At 47.6% G+C, this 24,531-nt stretch overlaps 1 protein-coding gene across 2 annotated transcripts in view; it reads left to right on the top strand.

Moving 5' to 3' along the window:
• Window positions 1–24,531, top strand: part of ADGB (androglobin) — a 1,188,702-nt gene that overhangs the window by 600,963 nt on the left and 563,208 nt on the right. For both annotated transcript variants that reach the window (XM_085611585.1, XM_085611586.1), the window contains exons 16-17: window positions 6,639–6,702; window positions 9,411–9,513. In XM_085611585.1, the coding sequence (XP_085467711.1) occupies window positions 6,639–6,702; window positions 9,411–9,513 (167 nt within the window). The remainder of the gene's footprint in view (window positions 1–6,638; window positions 6,703–9,410; window positions 9,514–24,531) is intronic.

Raw genomic sequence — 24,531 nt, 5'->3', positions numbered from 1 at the left:
TTTACATTCCTCTGAGACTTAGCCTGAAGGCTGCTCTCCACAGCTACCACTAGGATAGCTTTCTTTAAAAGGTTGTCCTAAACCTATCTACCATAAGAGTCGAATTGGACTGGTGCAAGGTGGCCACTATAACTAGTGACCAGCATATGCCAGGCCAACTTCTCACAGGAAACCTATTGTCCAGACCTCCCCTGCTGGAGTTTCGGTCAGCAGCAGGAGGCCAGACCCGTGTCTGTGGCATGCATTTTGTGATGCCAGGTCTCTAGAAAGTCTTTACCGGGTAGACCAATGTGAACATGTCTCTCCCTCTAGAAGGGTGGAATGCTACCCCCGCCGCCAGAACTGGCGGGGGGTAGTATTCCAAAGCGTTTGACACCAAACACAACATGTTTCCATGCAGCCAGTCCAAAGTTAGCATTTACAGCGAGGTTATAATGCACTTAAGAGTATATGGTCTGGCTGCACCACAAACCGCATCAGAGGAGGTACTCCGAACGCTGCAGAGGGGCTCTGCTCATGCAGGGGCACCCGATCAAATACAAAACCAAGCACTCTGCCTTCAGGATTGTTAAGGCCTGCTATTGGAGTGACTTATAGGTTTTATATGTGTGTGCAATGGTAGTGATTTAGGTAGCCTATACCACAGTAAGGGGTGCAGGCCCCACCTTACCCAGGCTGCAGTAGCAGACCTGTGGTGTCATTTTGGATTGCTTCCCAGGGGTGGCATAATACATGCTTCAGCCCCTGGTAGGCCTCTGAGGTACCTATGCCCTAGGTACATAGTATACCTAGGCTTTCCTGTTTTCAGTTTCTATTTTAGGTATTTTCTGGTGGTGTTTTTTCAGTGTTTTCCAGTGATTTCAATACTTTAAAAAAACAGTGCTTTTCAGTGGTTACTCATTTTCGCGCCATAAAAAAACAGCAGAAACAGTGTTTTACCGGTGTTTATGGAACGCTTTGCTTTTATTATTGCTTGCTTTCTTCACTGATGCATGGTATGTAGACAGTGTACGTACAGTGTATATGAGGTCCAAATACATTTTTACAATTCGAACTTATTGTAGTACACTATACAATACTTCTTCAGTGAATCTTTGGAAAACAAACGATTCACAATAATGAAAGAGAAGAGCAGACTGAATTGAAAAATGTGGTCATTCAATTTCTCCCAAGAGGAGTCAAGAAGCTGCTTGTTTCCCCATCAACAGTAGCAATGAGATGCGTTTTACCAAACAAATACAAGTCGAACAAAACTAGCACAGTAGTCAAACATGCATTAGCAGCCTGTTTCATTTGGAAACGCATTGGGGATTGGGGAGTTGAAACGAGAGCAAAAATGTTTAGAGTTAAAACATTTTATCAACTATCAAATATAATTTGAAATGTCTAACACTTTGGCGCTTCATTAAGGCAACTTCATAGTAGAGCCAATGCATAACCAGAGTAAGGTTTAACAGTTGCTTTTTGCTGCATATTTTTTTGCAACCTTGGATTTCTTGAGGGAGGAGAACTGACTACGTTATCGCTGACCTTGACCTATCTGCTGGTCTCCTCGTACGAGCAGCCAATATGCCAAATTAGTCTCTCCTGCGGCCCAACATTACACCCCCACCCTCCCGGTGTAGTACTGGCACCACCCAGACAACCTTCCTTGCTCCCTGTCCGTCAACAGGGGGGGGCGCAATTAGCCTTCTGTAATGTTTTTGCTGCCGCTATGCCAGACACTCAAATTATTGCATGCTCCGCCGCCTGTGTGTGCCCACCAGCTCGCCACCCACTGTTCCTTCCACCTCCAGCATAATCCCTGTGTGTCCTTATTGCCTCGTGCCATGAGAGCCCCCTCCCTTTCATGAAGTTGACCGTCCTCTCCCCAACCAACAGCGCAAACTACCGCCAGCCTCCCTTGCATTTCTCCCTGTATTGGGCCCCTTCATCCCTCCCCAGACAAGTCCCCTTGAGCGCCACCATAGGCACCGTGGTTATTGCCAAAGAGTTATTTAATTAGTCTAGGAAGGATGAAAGGCTGGGGAATAAAGACTGGGCCCGAAACCGCTATCCAAGGAAACCAGCGGCTCCTTGAATCCACCCTGCATGCGAGTTGGAGCCAGCCCGGCAGTTGAGGGCGGAGAACAGACAACCTTGCCCTATGGTCCCACCTGCTTATCCCATCATTCTGCCTGCTATGAGCCCCCCCCCCCACATCCCATCTGATGGCACTGTATCTTCGTTTCCCTCCCTCCCTGCATCTTACCGTGTTCTGCCACGGCCTTCCGACCTAAAAACAAGACACTTTTTTTCAATGTAGGTGGCCTTTGGGATTAATTGAGAGATCCTCACCTGTCTGGAGTGTGGTTAAAATCTAGTTTCTCTGGAATAAAAATAAATGCAGCCTCAATAGTATTTTTAACCTTTCAGAATTTGAAACGGATGTGTGATATTTGTGTAAAGAGAATTCCCGGGAGATCTGGAGTAACAAAGAAAAAGGATATGGGGTCCATACTCACCTTTACCTTCCTTAGCAGGTATACAAGCTCAGCTGGGGCCAGCGTGAGAGGCTTGTGCCGCTCCTCCGAGATATATTCTGGATGGTACCTCGCATTTCTCAGCACGGCATGCCCTGTTTATTTAAAAACAGTAGTGTATCTTCTCTTCTCAGTGGCAGCATTTTTTGGAAATCTGAGAAAAAACACCCAAGCACTCAATCTGCCCTACCAATCCGTTTTAACGCACAGTGAAGAGCAGTGTGGAAAGTTTACACTTCAGTGCTTTCAGCATGGCAGTTTCATGACCTCCCCATGCCCGACAAGTAGCTAACACTGCCAGAGGGCTACATCCAGGACTTAAAGTGGGTCGGCTCCTGCAGGTGCTGGGCACAGGCAATTCTTAAAGGAGGTGGTCAGACGCGTCTCTATTGGGCTCTCCATTTTTGCCCTCACCCCCAGGGTGATTTTTTTTTTTTTTTCTTTACTGTGCAGCAGTGCCGCTGCTCATAATTTAATGTAACTTCAACGAGACTGGTTATAGTTCTTTCAGTGTCTCATCAATTCAGCACTGAAGCATACATACAACAAAGCCGTAGTTACTGCTTATTTATCTTATGCAACTAACAACCATTGACAAAGCCAATAGACCTGGCTCATTGTATGTGTAATGTTACTTGTTGTATCATATATCGGGATGCTATGACAGAAAACGCAAATACCAGTGGGGCGACACACTATGCTAAGCACAGGTTTTTAGCATATGTGTTTTTAAGCCTCGCCCTTAATTACATCCACCACACCCATTTGAAAGACCCACCAGATTTTTCGTCGTCCTACTTAAAGCCAAATCCCTGGCCACGGGTACCTCGGTGTTACAGACTCAGCAAAACGCCTGCTGGGGTAATAAAACATTATACCCAGCACCAATTGAATTACGGCGGCACTTAATTTGTTCGGAAATGCTACATTGTAAGCCGAAAGTGCTTTATCTGCGACCCCCAACCCCACATCATCACGCTACCATGATTGCAGGCACGTGAGGCACTGTTCTGCTCTGCATGATGGATGGCCGATCTTCATGTAGGTCGGGCCCAGTTTGTTGAGCATTAAATTTCCCAAGTGCGTGCCACCCAGTGTTTCCCCCTACACTGCCGGACTGGTGCCTCTATCCCCCTCCATGGTACCCCCGTGTGGAAATGAATCACGCCCTTGTAAGAAATGGCGCCAATCCCTGCTCTCCTATAGTGCCTGGTGCAGCAATCTCCCCCACCCCCAGATGTGGGGGGGAACACCCAATAGATCCTAACCGGCCAGACTCTTGCAAAAACCTCCTCCGGTGCAGCCTGGCTCCCAGCCTTAACCTAGTAATTAGACCCATAACTGCCCTGACTTAACTTGGAGAACCGAGGGCCCCCTATGCCCCTCCCTTCTCGCTACCCCCACTTACGCACTTTGTCTCCCTCTAACCTGTCTCTGATATTGAAGTGCTTTTTAAGCTGCCCCCGTTGCGTCACCCCTGGACAAATACCTTCTTTGCGGTATTCTGTGAGATATATCATCCGCCCAGGCTCACACGCCGAGATTCAAACTTCACTCCAAGATTCAAACAACACCCTGCTCCTGAGTCAGCATGTCCGAGCCTCGGCCCCCCTCGCCTCCCCCTTATACCCTGCCATTTACTACAATTGTCTTGTGTAACAACCTTGCGCTCCTGTGCCCAATTACAATCTGCACAACTCCTAAAATGGGCATCCTGCATCCCCTCTTGCTGCTCCCATTCACGACCGCTCGGTCTGCCCTTCAACCTCACTCCGAAATTCTAACCCAACTCCACATTGAAGCCTTCTTCCTGATACTCAGTGCTCACCCCCAGGCCAAAGACCTCGTTTGTGGTAGCCTGAGGACATTAACCTATCTGCCCAGGATTACTCACTGTATGTTGAGACGCTCTCAAGTCGGCCGCTCTGCGAATAGGGCTACATCGCTTCCTCCTTTGGTCTCCGCTATGGCCTACTGTGGTTCAGCGGGCTCCATTGCATACTCGCAAAGCTAAACTGAACTTCCAGCATCCAGAGAAACCATTCTCCCTCACGAGCGTTACCCCTACCCCAAGCCTTTCTCGCCCCCTGCCGTGTTAAGTACCGACCATTATCCACCCCCCCATATCCATATAAGTGCCTGGACGGCCCTCCGCCCTCCCCCCCTTGCTATCCACGGGCATTTCACCGATCTTCATTATCCTTATCCTCTGCCGGCACTTTATTTCTTTCGTGTTGCAGCTTGTTAGGGCCTAAGCCCTTGTACCCATCCCTTGCCTATGAATGGCACTTGAATCCCCGCTGTGCCTTTCCCACTACTCTGCCCATTTATAACCACAATCAAGCCAGCCCCAGAACAACAGTCCCGCCCTACCATTATCACACATCGTTACCTCCTCTCCTGCACATTGCTCCACTCCTGCTGCCATATGAACTTCAATTGGGGACCATTGTACTCTTTGGCTCCACCAAGTGGCCAAGAGGTGCAACAGATCTGAAAATCAGTGACACTCGGTTTCAACCTGGTCAGCTGATTTTCAGCCGGTAGGGTACTGTCGGGCACACTCGGTTTAAACCGAATTCCGAACAGCCTAAGTATACCATATACTAGGGGCTTATAAGGCACTCCAGAATCCAATTAGAGATGTACCTAATGTACATGAAAACCATTTTAGAGAGGAAGCAGCTAGGCTGGGGTCCTGATTAGCAGGGCCACAGCCAGACTAAGGTCGAAAAACAGTGAAACACCAGCAAAAAGTGGGGGTACCCATGTGAAGCAGATCCTACTCTCCTACATATGGTCTACCTATTTGTACATAGATTGCTTTGTAAAATGATGACCATTTTTTTGTAGCCAATATTTAATTCATCTGGCCCCAGTTTTCCTGTGAGGAAAGAACATGCTTGACTCTATCTTCAAAGTCAATATTCAGGCAGGAGAACGTTCATCTTGTCCCATGTCTTTTGGACATCTTTTCTTCCATTTGCCTCCACTTCCACTAGAAATAGACCAGGGTTTATCAGCCAATATCATAGACATCATTTATGAAAAACTGAGTACATTTGAAAATACTCTAGGGGTATATATATGGTTTTACACCTTGGTTGTGCATATCTTCATATTTGTCGTAATCTTGGTTTGGCAATTGCTTCCTTTGGTATTTTGTAAAGGCTTTGGTTTTCAACTTTTTTGTGTGTGATTTAAATACAAATTTGATGAATATCTATAGCAGATACACACGGATCTGGAAGCGAAGCGCGTTACCTTTAGTTTATGAAATTACTGAGCTATTCTGATCTAAATGTCATCACTTCAGCTTCTGGTGGGAAGTGAAGTGGGAGGGGAGTCAGTTATAAAAAGAGGTGTATCAAGAAAGATGATATGGAAGTTCAGTGTTATATACGAACATGTTCTACTAATCCCTCAATAGTAGTACTGTCTGTTAACCCTTCGTTGGATTCTTCTATAGGTTTGCCAAAAATGCCAGCCTCATTCTAGAATGTTATCATCTAACCATACTTTTGGAAGGGGGTCCCCGTCACCACTTAATTTCTTCAGTACAGGGCCCACATTCTTCTTAGGGACTACCCCACTTACGAATGGTGACGCTACCAAATCCCAAGGATGCCTAGTCTTGATGTCACCTCATGCCTCGTTTTTCTACCACTCTATGTTTCCTTTCTGTTTATCTCACTCTTGCAAGCGCCTTTTCATTCACACTTGCTCCCACTGTCACTGTTTTATTATTGTCCCTTCCTTCTTCTTGCTTCCCTTTCACACTTTCTCTCTTTTTTGTTCTGGGTCGCGGTCTGATGGTGAAAAATAAGTCCGGCCATCAGAAATAAGGTCTTGTGTGCCCTTGCACAAATTAGGCACTGCTTCACTGCATACTCTATGACTCAACCGCACTGATAGCTGCAAAGTTCCATGTGTTGCAGACAATGTAACAGAGGACTGTCTCTCTTGATTTGAAGCGGTTAATGCTGGCATATTACAATTTAAAACCTGTTCAAGCCTGCCAGCACCTAGTTTTTCTAACTTAGAAAATAGAGTAATTTTGGGGTCTATTTAACATTGCTTTCTAATAATTCAAATGTTTTTCTCATTTCTTTTTAGGACATTGTTCATTTTTCACAAAACATATTCATACCCATACATTCAACAGAAAACGGATCTTAAGGTATTTATTATAGATCATTTGGCTTTTTTGCGCATGCTCTAAATGTTGGATCCTTGCATTGTGAAATACTATCAAATAATGTGCAGGACTGCAGGCATATTGAACAACAATGCCATAAAACCAACAGTTCGCAACACTTGGTAAGTTGTTGAACTTTGATGTTGAACTTTGTTGGTTTCTATTTTTGCCCTTATATTTTTAAAGTTCTAGAGTAGGTAGATTTGGAGTCAATTTATGAGCCTTGTATTTTGAGACCCTATTTGATAATAGGAGGAAATTGGGGCTGGATAAGGAGAAAGATTGCTGCTTGAACAGAGAGGTCTACATGTATGTAGCCTGTGTGGTGTGTGAATGAGCCAGAGGAATGGAGGCCTGTATGCTCCATTCTGGGTAGCACTGATCTGGCCTTTTGGTACACAATGGAGGTGAGGTTGTTTTCTCAGAAAGTAAAGGTGTATTGCTGACATTTCAGAAGCTAGAGTGAGAAAGCCTAGACACTAAAGTGAGGCAAAAGGAGGCAAGGCTCATTTTGAAATTCAGTAAGGCCTTTTGCTGACCTAGGATCTGCTGAGTACTCTTCCTGACACTGCTATTTGGAGGATGGTAGAGGTGAAGAGTGGGACAGCAGACTCTGTTGTGTAATGTGAATGGGACCCTTTAGGTGAGACCCAACCTTTTCCTGATTACACGTTCAGTTGGCTGATGTCTGGCAGGTACAGAAACTTCATACCTCTTTGTCCCTGTATTGTGGGTTCTCCAGGCTGGAAACAGTTCTGCTGTGAGAAGCATCAGTCTCCACAAACATTGTGTATGGAGAGCAGTCTGAAAGGGACTCTTGGAAAGAGAACAACCCAAACCTGTTGTGAAAGTGCTGACAATGGAGACACATCTCCTATCTGCCTTTGCTGTAAACACATTGATCGCCACTATCCTACTTGTTCTAATTCCAAATTGTCTGTGACTAAAGAAAGTAGTACTATGGTTGGTACACAGAGACTGCTTTACAACCAGAGTTGTTGAGTCCCTGACAGACATCTTCTGAGAGGTGAGGGAACATAGCATGATTCTGGCGCTTTTCTGGAAAAGTTGTCAACCTGACCTGGAGTACCTAGAAGGCAGCCTGTCTGCTGAGTGGGCATGAGTATGTCAAAGAGGAGCGAGGTGCGGCATGTCCTCTGTGCCTTCGGGACTTTCAGAAGACAAAGACTGCTGTGATCAAACTGTGGACTCCGGTGTGTGGGCCTATGTCTGACCAAAAGTGGGTCCTGGCAGGAACCATGTTTACTCTATCTGAGATGGCTGAATCCCATTTGGGGCTGTGATCCGAGCCAAGAGTGGCCTGTAAGTAGCCTTATTGCCCAGAAGCAGACTGACCACTGCATGACCCTAATGCCCAGGAGATCAGTGTGTGCCTGGGCATCTTGCCAAGAAAAAGATTAGTCTGTATGTGGCGTTAGTGCCCAAAAAAGAGGTCTGTCTATTGCTGCACTACAGAAGATAATCAGTCTGTATGTGGCTGCACCACTGGAATTAGATTGGCAGGTGAAAAGCCACAAAAAGAATATTGGCCTGTGTATAGCCCCACAACCAATTCCTCACTGTGATAAAGCCTTCTCTGAGAATCATCCTTCCTCCTTGCTTTTTTGAGTGCTGCCAGTAACCACTAGAGACTTGCACAGCAGAGCGGCTAAATCTGTTTCTTCCATACGGATACCTGCAGCCAGCATGGAGACGCCGAAGGAGCTGGCCGTTAGTGCACCCCGTCCAAGAAGCAGGAAAAAATGAGCTCACGGAGTCGAAGCTGCACTACTTCCCCAGAGTGCTCCACTGTAGTTGGAAAGTACTGAGCAAACTGAACTGTGAGAGAGTGAGTGCTAGTGCATTAGACGGGAGATTTGTACCCGAGCCATGGTCATGCTATTACCCTTGACCCAGAGGAAGGGGAGGCACATCTAGAACAGAACGAATGGCTTGTCAAAAATAGCAGGGAGAGGCGCAGCTCTGTCTATTGGCACCAAGGACACTAAATTGTGCTATGCCTACATTTGTGTATACAATTCTGTTATAGTCTGTTAAAGTACTTTTCTTTTTGGAATGTCAAGCAGCGGGTTGGACATTCAGTTATTACACAGCTGTGCGACAGTGGCGTAACTCAGGCCCCAACGGCCCCTGCAATGCGGGAGAGCCTCCAAGCTCCAGGGGGCCCCCTCAGCGCAGTACTCGGGCCAGAGTGCTCCTTATTGAGTCAGGAGGGGGCCCCTCCACGTGCCTTGTTGGGGGGCGCCCTCAAGTTTCTTTATGCCATTGCTGTGCGATCGTTGTGTTCTGAGCTCGAGCACTGGCACATCTTCATGAGAAATCTATCACTGCTAGCCATTGCTGTCCCTGAGAGCCCCATAGTAAGACAGACCCCAGAACATCAGAAGCCTAACCCCCAAAGTTGAGACCCAGTAGCCTCTACTGGACTCCTCCAAAAGATAATTTGTCAAGAACACATATATAGCCTTATCTATAATGTGCCTTTGAACATGGTTTAATGGGAAACAGCTTAATTATCACCAGTTGATGTACTGCTCTCCTTGCAAACATAAGAATGGCTGACTTTTCAACGGCTAAATGTATGAATGATTTTGTTTTGGTAGCATCGCCTCATGAGTTCAAACTTTGAATTGTAAACAGAAATATTGAATTTATTTTGTTTCCCTTAGAGTCCAGAAGACAAAGGATCATATTACTTTTTTGTGGACAACCTGAAGCCAACTGAAATTTTGGTTAGCTTCTCTGCACTGGCTCGCTGGGGAGATTTTGGAAGTAAGTAAAGTTCGTACCCCGAAATATGTTGACTAGGCAGTGCTATTTTTATTTACCTTGTTGCTATTTGTCAGCATGAGAGTAATGGCCAAAGGTGGCAGTGGAGGTGAATTAGCTTCATCACCAGCGTATTTTCACTTGAACTAGAGGCCTCAGGTGGTGCTTTGCAGAGTGGGAGTCCCACCATAAATTGACAGGACTGTCGCTCTGCCACACCTGCGGTTCTCCTACCTCATTTAGAGGTGGGTAGAGCACCTTATTTCATGTATGGGTAACAAGTGCATTCTAGTCACTATTTTGATGAATTGGAACTTATACAGGCAGTATTTCTGAACTGGTGCTAATCTGAGCTGGTGCATGGTTGCTCAACTGAAGCACAAACATAGTTGAGCTGTGCTTTTAAATATAGAGTGTTGGAAATGGCCCTTTTTGCAGGGTTATCCCCAAGCTTTTTGCTTCTTCCTCCTTTGTTTTTCCTGACCTGTGGTTGTTGGCTATAGGACGCTGGGCACTTTACCACTGCTGATCAGTGATAAAGTGCATATGCTCTCTGTGTAAATTGTTGTTGTGATTGATTATCCATGATTGGCTTATTTGTTTTACCAGTAGATCCCTAGTAAATTGCACTGAGTGTGCCAGGGCTGGTAATTCAAATGCTACCCGTGGATTGCATCACTGATTGTGCCACCCACCTGAAGTAGCACTGAAAAGAGGTCTCAGGCCTGCCACCGCAGTGCCTGTGAGCAGTTTGTTAACTGCCATCTCGACCTGGCCAGTGCACCCACTTGCCAGTCCTTACCCTTCCCTTTTCTTACACATAGGACACCCCTATGGTAGGCCCAAGGTACCCCCCCCCCCTGGGCAGGGTGCAGTGTATGTGAAAGGTAGGACATGTGCTAGTGTATGTAACATGTCCTGATAGTGAAATACTGCCAATTTCGTTTTTCACTATTGAAAGGCTATCTTGCCCATAGGACAGCATGGGGAATGCTGTGTAACATGTTTACCTGCATATCTTCCCATAGGAGCAAGATAGAAATTTGGAATCTGGTATCCCTGAACTCAGAATTACATAACACATCTTTTAGGAAGGATGGTTTTTAAATTCTGTGTTTGAAAATAGCACTTTTAGAAAGTGGCTATTTTCTTATTCAACCTTTCTGTGTGCCTCTGCCTGTTTGTGGATTAACTGTCTGGTTTGAGAGCGACAGGGGCTGGGGTAGCTCCAGGAGGCTGGGCGAGTCAGCACTAGGCTGAATAGGGCGATCTGCATTTGGAGTGGTGGGAGGAATAGCACCTGGGCCTGAATAGGGCTGTGCCTGCCTTCCACAATGCTGGGCCCACCTCCTGCTGTGCGTCTGATGACCCTGGCCCACACTGACAAAGGAAGAAGTTGTGCACTGGCAGAGTGCACCCAGAACTGGTTTGGGATGGGTCCCGGACCCCTCACACATAGAGAACAAAGACTTTTGGGGTATAAATATGAGAGCTGAAACCCCTGAGAGTTAGACAACTTTGGAATCAAGGAGGGACTGTTGCTGAGGAGAAAAGCTGAAGAGCTGAAGGAGAAGTACTGCCCAAGTGTGTCTAGGGTTGGCCTGCAGTTGCTATTTCTGCCAAAGTAAGGAGAAGGACTTTGCTGTGTGCTGTGTCCCCCCTGCTTGAAGAGAGGACTTTGAAGTGTGCTGTGTCCTGATAAGAAAGTCTCCAAGAGCCTGAGAAGAGCTCGCCTCCTGTTGTGGAAACACAGGGATATAAAAGTTTCCAAGACTACTTCTTGATCAAGAGGAATCCCTGCCATGGATGATCAGCTGAAGAGACTGAGTAGAAGTACTGCCCTTGCTGTGTGTCTGGGGTTGGCCTGCAGTTTGCTGTTTCTACTGAGGAGAGGAACAAGGGACTTTGCTATGTCCCCCTACTTAAAGAAGGACTTTGCTGTGTGCTGTGTCCATCTGAAGAAAAGTCTCCAAGGGTATGAGAAGAGCTGGCCTCCTGTTTCTGAAGTCCCAGGCACAAAAGGCCTTCACCCCCAGCTTCCCTGAACTTCCTTGCTGGGAGTTCCAGTCTGCCAGGAGGGCCTGTAACTGTGTGTGAGGCCTTTTTTGCTGTTGGGAGCTGGACGCGTGACGCAATGAGAGGAAAGCGTGACGCCGCCGCAGCAGCCACTGTTGCATCGTCAAGGAAGCGTGCCGCCGCAACACCAGAGCAGTGTATCGCTGTCGCCGAGGGTGTCGTCGCATCACCGGAGAAGCGTGTCGCAGGGCCTGTCACAGCTCAAAAAACCACCGAGATCGCCGCACAGCCGTTGGGCGTGCACACATCGCCTCCACGTTGTCGCATCGCAACAGAGACACCATTTTTCTAGCATCGCACCAGATAGTCGCCACGCATCGAGGCGCCATTTTGTCGCATCATAACCGGAGCGCAGGAAGAATCAACGCATCATCTTCTCTGCGACCCTTTTGTTTGTTTTGTGTAACGCATCCCAGGTACTTTGAGACTAAAGTGTCGCATTTATCATCTACAAGCTTATTTTTACAACAACCCTTTTTGAAGACATTCTACTGTTGGACTTTTGTCGTTTTGGTCTTGTGCTGTTTAGATAAAGATATTTTATTTTTCTACACTGGTGTGGTGTCCATTTGTGGTGTTTTCTAAGCCTGGGCAAAGCACTACGCTACGCTCGCGTAGTTTGCGAAGTTCGCGCTACTTCGCACTACGCGAAGTGCACGTAGCACAGTGCGAACACGCGTAGCGTAGTGTTGCGTAGTGCTGCGGTCATTTTTTGCTTGCTCGCGGTCCTCAACGTCAAGTTGGCGACCGCGAGCAAGCAAAATGACATCCCGGCGAGACTTTTTCCTTGTTCGCGATCAGCAACATCAAGTTGGCGATCGCGAGCATGGAAAATAAACCTCCCGGCGAGATTCCCAACGCGAGGAGGTCAGGTTTCTCATTGCGAGTTTTCGCGTATGCTCGCGACCGCTCGCGATGAGAAACTACCAGTTCGCGTTGAGAAAGCTGCCGCTCGAGTAAAAATCTACTTGAGCAGCAAAAAACTACAGCTCGCACTGTGCAAGATGCCATTTTCAATGATTGCACAGTGCCGGTTGCTTGTCCGCACTGTGCAATCATTGAAAACGACATCTGGCACAGTGCGAACAGGGTACTACGCAGTTCGCGAAGTGCTACGCGTAGCTCGCGTAGTGCGAACTGCACTTTGCGTAGCTTCGCGAAGTGCTACTTCGCGAACTACTGTGTTACTGTGAGTGTTGGTACAAATACTTTACACATTACCTTTGGGATAAGCCTGTCTGCTCATGCCAAGCTACCAAGGGGGTGAGCAGGGGTTATCTAAAGTGTGTATCCCCCTTACCCTGACTAGAAGCAAGGGTCCCTATTTGGTCAAAGGTACCTACCTCTGCCAACTTGAGACCCCCATTTCTAACATAGAGAAATTGCTGTTGCAGTGTAGTCAGGTTTGTCTGAGGAGCTCATGATGAGGGAAGTAGTGTTTGAATCGACTGAAGGATGTAGATTGATAATGCTGTTGGAAGTCCAGGGTGTGGGAAACAAGGTTTGAGAAACAATTGTATGTAGGAGAGAAAGGAGTAAATAGACAACTGTGGTGTTTATTTGAAGACAGCAACATACCCTTCCAATGAGTTAACTTCAGAGATCCCACTGGATTTGAATGTCTCCTTGATTTATGAACACATTAGACCACCGCTCCCTATGGGGATTCGGCTCCTCACGGACATGCCTTCTAGTGACCACCCACACTTTGAAATGATTCAATATGACTGCGGCCCCACCACCATACCATCAAAACAAAATGAGAAAAAAATATACATATGTGTTCTGTGATTTGTTCCCAGAGGCCAGCTATCTAATCTTTGACTTGTTATTACATCATTTCTGGGTATAGGTGTAGTTCAGAGAGACTGGCCTAGTGAGCAAAGTAACCCACATCTGGGCACCCTGAGGAATTGCCAGTGGATAGACTGTTTACCAGCGTCACTTTTTGCTTGTTGGATGGAACGCCCTAGGTGCCCAAGGGAATACCCAGATGTGGAACCTGTGCTCACTGTGCCACAGGAGCTATGCTGCACCTGGTTAAAGAGGCCCTAATAAGCCCAAACCAGTCTTGAGTTTCTTGTGTCCTGGTTCAGAGAGGACCTGACTTGGAAATCTCTGAATGGACTGTTTCTATTCGTGCAGGACTAAGTTTAATTTGCATAGGTCTGTGTTTAAAAATACCAAGACAGGAGTCCGTGAAAGCTTCTCTGAAACAGCTTCACTGGCTGCCCATCCAATCGAGGATCAAATTTAAATCCCTCTGCCTGGCACATAATGCTATGAATGGTAGGGGTCAAGTCTTGCTTAGGGCACTCATCTCCCCATATGTGCCAAAGAGGTCCCTCAGGTCATCTTCAGACTGCCTCATGAAGACGATTAGGATAAAGAGGTCAAGATGGGAAGGAAGATCTTTCTCATAGCTGGTCCCGAAGCTGTGGAAGTCCATGACAAGGGAACTGAGGCTGCTGAAAGATTAACTCAGTTTCAGAAAGAAACTTAAGACATGGCTGTTCCCATGATGATTCTTTCAGGCTCCGTCGCTAACTGTGTTTGTTGTTACTAAGAAATATGTGTCAGTTGTCTTTGATCAGTGAATGATATAGAAAATAGCCTTCTGTTTTTGATGTTGCCCCTGAGGGAGTTTAGGTCATCAATACGATGTTGCGTTGACCACCACTGACAGACTGTCGGTGGTGGCTTGCCCAACTTCCAGTATATCTGTCCAACCACCAGATTACAATACCAGCGGTCGGAGCGCTGAGAGCGGGGGGAAAGACCGCCGCCTTCTAAAGTCTCAATGGAGCCCGTTGGGGTGGGAGTCGGACTGTAATCCCTACAATGGAGGTGGTTCCTGTGCAGGCAACGCCGTAGGGATTAGGATGTCCCTTTCAGTAAGACTTTATATTGCGGTCTCACTGCCATGTAAGGGCAGATGGAAAGGGACTTTGGGGGACCTCAAGCAGGGTCCCTATCCCCTGTGGGCCACTGCTCAGTGGCCAGGAGAGCACATGTGGTGCCCCCCAATCATCCATGCACCATGAGCCAGGCACCACATGATGCCTGGCATATGGTGAATGGATGTTTAAAAACGTGCCTTTTTCTACTGCTGCTTGTGCTGCGGTCCTTTTCTGGGCTGCAGCACAAGCTGCCACAGAAAAAGTAATGTTTTTGAACGCCTACACAAAATATGGTGGGTGGGACTGCCGACTGCTTGATGGGCGGTCCCAATTCCCCTGTAATGACATTGTAGTGACGACCTTAGTCTCCACTAGAGATCAACGTCCTTTTCCACTGCTGAATACTATCTGTGCGGGTACCAACAAGAGAGATTTTGGAAGTAAGTAAAGTTCGTACCCCGAAATATGTTGACTAGGCAGTGCTATTTTTATTTACCTTGTTGCTATTTGTCAGCATGAGAGTAATGGCCAAAGGTGGCAGTGGAGGTGAATTAGCTTCATCACCAGCGTATTTTCACTTGAACTAGAGGCCTCAGGTGGTGCTTTGCAGAGTGGGAGTCCCACCATAAATTGACAGGACTGTCGCTCTGCCACACCTGCGGTTCTCCTACCTCATTTAGAGGTGGGTAGAGCACCTTATTTCATGTATGGGTAACAAGTGCATTCTAGTCACTATTTTGATGAATTGGAACTTATACAGGCAGTATTTCTGAACTGGTGCTAATCTGAGCTGGTGCATGGTTGCTCAACTGAAGCACAAACATAGTTGAGCTGTGCTTTTAAATATAGAGTGTTGGAAATGGCCCTTTTTGCAGGGTTATCCCCAAGCTTTTTGCTTCTTCCTCCTTTGTTTTTCCTGACCTGTGGTTGTTGGCTATAGGACGCTGGGCACTTTACCACTGCTGATCAGTGATAAAGTGCATATGCTCTCTGTGTAAATTGTTGTTGTGATTGATTATCCATGATTGGCTTATTTGTTTTACCAGTAGATCCCTAGTAAATTGCACTGAGTGTGCCAGGGCTGGTAATTCAAATGCTACCCGTGGATTGCATCACTGATTGTGCCACCCACCTGAAGTAGCACTGAAAAGAGGTCTCAGGCCTGCCACCGCAGTGCCTGTGAGCAGTTTGTTAACTGCCATCTCGACCTGGCCAGTGCACCCACTTGCCAGTCCTTACCCTTCCCTTTTCTTACACATAGGACACCCCTATGGTAGGCCCAAGGTACCCCCCCCCCCTGGGCAGGGTGCAGTGTATGTGAAAGGTAGGACATGTGCTAGTGTATGTAACATGTCCTGATAGTGAAATACTGCCAATTTCGTTTTTCACTATTGAAAGGCTATCTTGCCCATAGGACAGCATGGGGAATGCTGTGTAACATGTTTACCTGCATATCTTCCCATAGGAGCAAGATAGAAATTTGGAATCTGGTATCCCTGAACTCAGAATTACATAACACATCTTTTAGGAAGGATGGTTTTTAAATTCTGTGTTTGAAAATAGCACTTTTAGAAAGTGGCTATTTTCTTATTCAACCTTTCTGTGTGCCTCTGCCTGTTTGTGGATTAACTGTCTGGTTTGAGAGCGACAGGGGCTGGGGTAGCTCCAGGAGGCTGGGCGAGTCAGCACTAGGCTGAATAGGGCGATCTGCATTTGGAGTGGTGGGAGGAATAGCACCTGGGCCTGAATAGGGCTGTGCCTGCCTTCCACAATGCTGGGCCCACCTCCTGCTGTGCGTCTGATGACCCTGGCCCACACTGACAAAGGAAGAAGTTGTGCACTGGCAGAGTGCACCCAGAACTGGTTTGGGATGGGTCCCGGACCCCTCACACATAGAGAACAAAGACTTTTGGGGTATAAATATGAGAGCTGAAACCCCTGAGAGTTAGACAACTTTGGAATCAAGGAGGGACTGTTGCTGAGGAGAAAAGCTGAAGAGCTGAAGGAGAAGTACTGCCCAAGTGTGTCTAGGGTTGGCCTGCAGTTGCTATTTCTGCCAAAGTAAGGAGAAGGACTTTGCTGTGTGCTGTGTCCCCCCTGCTTGAAGAGAGGACTTTGAAGTGTGCTGTGTCCTGATAAGAAAGTCTCCAAGAGCCTGAGAAGAGCTCGCCTCCTGTTGTGGAAACACAGGGATATAAAAGTTTCCAAGACTACTTCTTGATCAAGAGGAATCCCTGCCATGGATGATCAGCTGAAGAGACTGAGTAGAAGTACTGCCCTTGCTGTGTGTCTGGGGTTGGCCTGCAGTTTGCTGTTTCTACTGAGGAGAGGAACAAGGGACTTTGCTATGTCCCCCTACTTAAAGAAGGACTTTGCTGTGTGCTGTGTCCATCTGAAGAAAAGTCTCCAAGGGTATGAGAAGAGCTGGCCTCCTGTTTCTGAAGTCCCAGGCACAAAAGGCCTTCACCCCCAGCTTCCCTGAACTTCCTTGCTGGGAGTTCCAGTCTGCCAGGAGGGCCTGTAACTGTGTGTGAGGCCTTTTTTGCTGTTGGGAGCTGGACGCGTGACGCAATGAGAGGAAAGCGTGACGCCGCCGCAGCAGCCACTGTTGCATCGTCAAGGAAGCGTGCCGCCGCAACACCAGAGCAGTGTATCGCTGTCGCCGAGGGTGTCGTCGCATCACCGGAGAAGCGTGTCGCAGGGCCTGTCACAGCTCAAAAAACCACCGAGATCGCCGCACAGCCGTTGGGCGTGCACACATCGCCTCCACGTTGTCGCATCGCAACAGAGACACCATTTTTCTAGCATCGCACCAGATAGTCGCCACGCATCGAGGCGCCATTTTGTCGCATCATAACCGGAGCGCAGGAAGAATCAACGCATCATCTTCTCTGCGACCCTTTTGTTTGTTTTGTGTAACGCATCCCAGGTACTTTGAGACTAAAGTGTCGCATTTATCATCTACAAGCTTATTTTTACAACAACCCTTTTTGAAGACATTCTACTGTTGGACTTTTGTCGTTTTGGTCTTGTGCTGTTTAGATAAAGATATTTTATTTTTCTACACTGGTGTGGTGTCCATTTGTGGTGTTTTCTAAGCCTGGGCAAAGCACTACGCTACGCTCGCGTAGTTTGCGAAGTTCGCGCTACTTCGCACTACGCGAAGTGCACGTAGCACAGTGCGAACACGCGTAGCGTAGTGTTGCGTAGTGCTGCGGTCATTTTTTGCTTGCTCGCGGTCCTCAACGTCAAGTTGGCGACCGCGAGCAAGCAAAATGACATCCCGGCGAGACTTTTTCCTTGTTCGCGATCAGCAACATCAAGTTGGCGATCGCGAGCATGGAAAATAAACCTCCCGGCGAGATTCCCAACGCGAGGAGGTCAGGTTTCTCATTGCGAGTTTTCGCGTATGCTCGCGACCGCTCGCGATGAGAAACTACCAGTTCGCGTTGAGAAAGCTGCCGCTCGAGTAAAAATCTACTTGAGCAGCAAAAAACTACAGCTCGCACTGTGCAAGATGCCATTTTCAATGATTGCACAGTGCCGGTTGCTTGTCCGCACTGTGCAATCATTGAAAACGACATCTGGCACAGTGCGAACAGGGTACTACGCAGTTCGCGAAGTGCTACGCGTAGCTCGCGTAGTGCGAACTGCACTTTGCGTAGCTTCGCGAAGTGCTACTTCGCGAACTACTGTGTTACTGTGAGTGTTGGTACAAATACTTTACACATTACCTTTGGGATAAGCCTGTCTGCTCGTGCCAAGCTACCAAGGGGGTGAGCAGGGGTTATCTAAAGTGTGTATCCCCCTTACCCTGACTAGAAGCAAGGGTCCCTATTTGGTCAAAGGTACCTACCTCTGCCAACTTGAGACCCCCATTTCTAACATAGAGAAATTGCTGTTGCAGTGTAGTCAGGTTTGTCTGAGGAGCTCATGATGAGGGAAGTAGTGTTTGAATCGACTGAAGGATGTAGATTGATAATGCTGTTGGAAGTCCAGGGTGTGGGAAACAAGGTTTGAGAAACAATTGTATGTAGGAGAGAAAGGAGTAAATAGACAACTGTGGTGTTTATTTGAAGACAGCAACATACCCTTCCAATGAGTTAACTTCAGAGATCCCACTGGATTTGAATGTCTCCTTGATTTATGAACACATTAGACCACCGCTCCCTATGGGGATTCGGCTCCTCACGGACATGCCTTCTAGTGACCACCCACACTTTGAAATGATTCAATATGACTGCGGCCCCACCACCATACCATCAAAACAAAATGAGAAAAAAATATACATATGTGTTCTGTGATTTGTTCCCAGAGGCCAGCTATCTAATCTTTGACTTGTTATTACATCATTTCTGGGTATAGGTGTAGTTCAGAGAGACTGGCCTAGTGAGCAAAGTAACCCACATCTGGGCACCCTGAGGAATTGCCAGTGGATAGACTGTTTACCAGCGTCACTTTTTGCTTGTTGGATGGAACGCCCTAGGTGCCCAAGGGAATACCCAGATGTGGAACCTGTGCTCACTGTGCCACAGGAGCTATGCTGCACCTGGTTAAAGAGGCCCTAATAAGCCCAAACCAGTCTTGAGTTTCTTGTGTCCTGGTTCAGAGAGGACCTGACTTGGAAATCTCTGAATGGACTGTTTCTATTCGTGCAGGACTAAGTTTAATTTGCATAGGTCTGTGTTTAAAAATACCAAGACAGGAGTCCGTGAAAGCTTCTCTGAAACAGCTTCACTGGCTGCCCATCCAATCGAGGATCAAATTTAAATCCCTCTGCCTGGCACATAATGCTATGAATGGTAGGGGTCAAGTCTTGCTTAGGGCACTCATCTCCCCATATGTGCCAAAGAGGTCCCTCAGGTCATCTTCAGACTGCCTCATGAAGACGATTAGGATAAAGAGGTCAAGATGGGAAGGAAGATCTTTCTCATAGCTGGTCCCGAAGCTGTGGAAGTCCATGACAAGGGAACTGAGGCTGCTGAAAGATTAACTCAGTTTCAGAAAGAAACTTAAGACATGGCTGTTCCCATGATGATTCTTTCAGGCTCCGTCGCTAACTGTGTTTGTTGTTACTAAGAAATATGTGTCAGTTGTCTTTGATCAGTGAATGATATAGAAAATAGCCTTCTGTTTTTGATGTTGCCCCTGAGGGAGTTTAGGTCATCAATACGATGTTGCGTTGACCACCACTGACAGACTGTCGGTGGTGGCTTGCCCAACTTCCAGTATATCTGTCCAACCACCAGATTACAATACCAGCGGTCGGAGCGCTGAGAGCGGGGGGAAAGACCGCCGCCTTCTAAAGTCTCAATGGAGCCCGTTGGGGTGGGAGTCGGACTGTAATCCCTACAATGGAGGTGGTTCCTGTGCAGGCAACGCCGTAGGGATTAGGATGTCCCTTTCAGTAAGACTTTATATTGCGGTCTCACTGCCATGTAAGGGCAGATGGAAAGGGACTTTGGGGGACCTCAAGCAGGGTCCCTATCCCCTGTGGGCCACTGCTCAGTGGCCAGGAGAGCACATGTGGTGCCCCCCAATCATCCATGCACCATGAGCCAGGCACCACATGATGCCTGGCATATGGTGAATGGATGTTTAAAAACGTGCCTTTTTCTACTGCTGCTTGTGCTGCGGTCCTTTTCTGGGCTGCAGCACAAGCTGCCACAGAAAAAGTAATGTTTTTGAACGCCTACACAAAATATGGTGGGTGGGACTGCCGACTGCTTGATGGGCGGTCCCAATTCCCCTGTAATGACATTGTAGTGACGACCTTAGTCTCCACTAGAGATCAACGTCCTTTTCCACTGCTGAATACTATCTGTGCGGGTACCAACAAGAGACAATGGTACACACTATGTGGGGTACTTAATACTGAACGCATCCTGGTGGTCATATGCAGGGCAATTTGATGGCTCCTTAGCAGTATGGACTGATGGATTGCAGCAGAGAATATGGCAGGAGGGAAGCCTTCATGTGAAAGTCAGGGGTGCCTACTGCAGATGCTTTCTGAATATATTAATCAAGGACGTTAACAACTAACATTTAACTAGCTTTTAGATTCTGCACGAGAAAGGCCACATTTATTCTAACAGTTATTTTCTTGTAATGCTTTTAAAGTACACATGTACTATTATTGAAATGATTTTTAATTCATTGTCAGTACATGATGTAATTACTTATAGTAATTTAGTGATGAACCACAGATGGAGCCAACAAAGTTCTTGCCACTAGACTACAGAACAGTTTTAGGATTTTTAGGTGTTCTAGATCAGCACTGAAACTTTAAAATCGACCCACAAGTATTTGTGACGTCTCACGGTCTACTACCAATATATCATCAAGGTGAGTAAATGTTGAGTTATGAAAAGTAAATCTGTACTTCCCTCTATCTGTTTGTTACCTTGATGATACCTTGATAGTTGATATTGTGGAGCTGATGTATTTGCAGGTTGACAATCATGACCTCGAAACTGACATACAGCCAAGTTGTTATCCATTGTGGTTTTTCAGATGGCGAAGTCTACTCCTTACCATGGTGGAGACAGTGGTTGTGTGCTCTTCAGAGTTCTTCTGGCAGTGTACTCCTTACCATGGTGGAGACAATGCTTGTATGCTCTTCTGAGTTCTTCATGCCGTCTGCTCCTTACCTTGGTGGAGATAGTGCTTGCATGCTCTTCTGAGTTCTTCAGGCAGTCTTTTCCTTACCATGGTGGAGACAGTGGTTGCATGCTCTTCTGGTTTCTTCATGCAGTCTGCTCCTTACCTTGGTGGAGACAGTAGATGCATGCTCTTCTGAGTTCTTCAGGCAGTCGGCTCTTTACCATGGTGGAGACAGTGGTTGCATACTCTTCTGAGTTCTTCATGCAGTCTGCTCATGAGAGCATCAGAATATTGCAAGGGACAAGAATCAAGGAAGCATGACCTTCACTTAATTATTCAGGTCAACTAAGTTGTTGGTTTAATTGAAGGAAATTAGGGAATGAGCCTACATGCTGTATACTGATGATGCCAACATTGAGACTGAGGATACTGTAGTGGACAATATTTTTAGTGACTGATCTAAAACAAGATTACTGATGACACAAAGGAGCTGTCTGAAAGCAAGAACTAAAAAATACTAATTACAGTAAGGGAGCTTTACTTTGCACTTTATTTGTCCACGTTAAATATGCTTGGAAAACTGCATTTTCTTTATTATATAAAAAAGCTATTGCTCCGCTATTTTGTTTATCTGATAGAGACTTTTAGCTACAGATTCCTTACCTTTGAATTTCTCAGGCGTCAGACTGCATCTGGAAACTTTTGCTGAGCAATCCCCCTTGTGCGTGACGTCGGGTGGCTCCAATCGGCTCTGCGTGACGTCATCAGCGTTGGTAGCATTGGTTTTGACGTTGCAGTGCCTATATAGGCACCACCCAGGCACGCTGATGACAGTTCTTTTCTTTCTGCGCCAGTTAAGTGCCGATCCATGAAGAGCTACCCCTCTGCCACTTTTTGGCAGGTTTTTTCTCGACTTTTGTCTAGGGGTGGGCGGAATTTGCGGAATTAACCTTCGCAAATTATCGCGAGAATGTTTAAAATTATCGCAAACAAGCAGAAATATCGCGAAGATGCGGAAGTTTTTTTCCGGCATGTTCGCGAGATTTTCTGCATGGTTGCGGGTCGCCAACTTACCCATGTGGTTGCTTGCGGGCGCGGCCATCTTGTTTTGAGTTGTTCTCGCGGTGCATGATCGCGAGAAGAAAGACGTGATCGCGCGACGCATGACGTCACTGCGGGCGCGAACTGTCGCGAGACAGCGCAAATGGCTAAAAACAATACAACATCTCATGGAGAACGCGACCGGATCAAGAAAACTTGTCGGCGAACGCAGGGATTCAGGTAAGGCGATCGCGCGCGCGCGCGAGAATGTATTATTTTACAGCGCGAGCAAGAAACAAATTATCGCCAAGCTGCGGAAACCGGAATTTTTGACATTTTCGCGCTCTCCGCGGAACGCAAAAATGTCAAATTATCGCAATTTCCGCGAACGGAACGAAATTTTTGCCCAGGCCTACTTTTGTCGATATTTTTGGATTCGACTTTGTGTGCGAGGAATGTCTTCGAGGAAGATAGGTCTCAAGCCATGCGGGACTTGTTCTCGCATGATGTTTGTGACCGATCCCGACCGCGTATGTCTGTGGTGTCTTGAATGCGACCACGATTCGAAGTCCTGTTCAGACTGTTGGGCAATGGCCCGAAGATTTTGAGGGAGCAAGCGATGAAGTAGCTTGTGGCCCGGCAGTTGACACCATCAAGCGAGACACCGAGGAGTTCACTGTCCCGTTCAAAGAAGAGGAGGTCGCGGGACCGCTTACAGAGCCCTAAGTCTTGTTCCTCTCATCGAGGTCTACTGGACACTTGGGGAAGAGGCACAAGAAGAAGAAGAAGGCCAAGCAGACTTCGACTTCACCTCAACTGGCGTCCATCGTCGAGAGAGGTAAGGAGCACCAACGCTCTAGGCACGCTTCTGAGTAGCCAGAACCTGAGTTGACTTCACGCCTCCCACCCTTTCCAGGAGCCGGAGCGACTTCCCCTCAAATTAAAGAGTTTTACGAGGCCATGCGCCGTGTATTTGAGCGGAACAACCCCGTTGGTGAGTCCTCGGGTCCCACGGGGTCAGATGGGGCCCCATCGGGTTTGACGTTGTTAGCTTCGGCCACGGCGCCAGCGGGGCCTCAGGAATCCGATCCCGGATCCGGTTCGATGCCGGTCATGCCAACGTGAGCTTCCCCGTCGTAGAATCCGAAGTCGGTGCCTGCGATGTCGCTGGTGCCCGTCGGTGGCACAAGCGCCATCCTCATCCCCAATGACATGGAGCCAGAACATCGACAGAACCCAGGGGTTCTATGTTATCGCCTGAGCACTTTGTGGATGTGCTGGGCTCAGGAGAGGAATGGGAGGAGTCTGGAGACCCTCTTGAGAACCAGGATGTCTCTGAGGAGACAATGGACTGGCATGGGGAACTTGGGGAAGCTAGTGGTTTGGATACTTCCCCAGACACTGGAATGCTCTCTCCGCCTACAGTGGCTATGGAGGAGGGGGCGTCATATGCCATGGTGGTTAAGAGGGAAGCTGAGGTCCTTGGACTGGAGCTGCCCTCAGTGCAGGTCAGAACTAATCTTCTGAACCTCTACTGCCCTTTAATGAGGCACTTACGGACGTCCTTCTAGGAATGTAGTCCAAGCCTAGCACAGGGTCTCCTGTAAATAGGACGGGTGACCCATAGAGTTTGGTGGTGCAGGCCTCTACGTCACAAGGTGCATTCCCGTCCGCACCTCCGGATAGGGAATCGAAGAGACTGGACTCCTTTGGGAAGAAGATGTTTTCTTCCTCCAGTCTGGCATTGCGGTCAGTGAATACCACATGCTTATTGGGCCGTTTCTCCCATTCTCTTTGGGAGACGGTTGCGCGGTGCTGCCACAAGTCCCAGAGGAGGCCCGGGCTGTGCTCTCTCAAGCTGTCAAGGACGGTAGGGATGCAGCAAAATTCACCAATCGGTGTGGATTAGATATCACCAATTCGCTGGGCAGGTCGATTTCAACGTCGGTGGCCTTGAGACGCCACGCCTGGCTTCATACTACTGGCTTCTCTGGGGAGGTCCAAGCCAGTTTGATGGGCATGCCCTTGGTACCCGCCTTTTTGGGGAAACGGCAGACTCGGCCCTGGTCATGCTCAAGGACTCTTGAGCTACGGCCAGATCCTTAGGCCTCTCCTTCAGTCCTTGTGGCCAGTCTTTCTTTTGCCTCTTTCGTGGCATCGGAAGGGGTTTCCAGCAGCGTCAGCCCTATCCTAGCCACAGTCCCGCTCAGACTACTAAAGCTGTGCGTGGACGTGGTACATTCCGTCCTCGGAATGGAGTCCAGAAGTCGTCTAACACTCTGCCCCCAGCAGACGCATCCTCCAAGCACTCGTAGGCTGATTCTGCAGGACCACACTACTCCAGTGGGTGGGAGAATTCGTCATCATCTCTCCTGCTGGAGATCTGTAACAGCAGACACGT

This window comes from Triturus cristatus, chromosome 6 (genome assembly GCF_964204655.1).
Source record: "Triturus cristatus chromosome 6, aTriCri1.1, whole genome shotgun sequence".
NCBI lineage: Eukaryota > Metazoa > Chordata > Amphibia > Caudata > Salamandridae > Triturus > Triturus cristatus.
The sequence above is the reverse complement of the archived record's forward strand: the minus strand, read 5'-3'. Positions and strand labels throughout refer to the sequence as shown.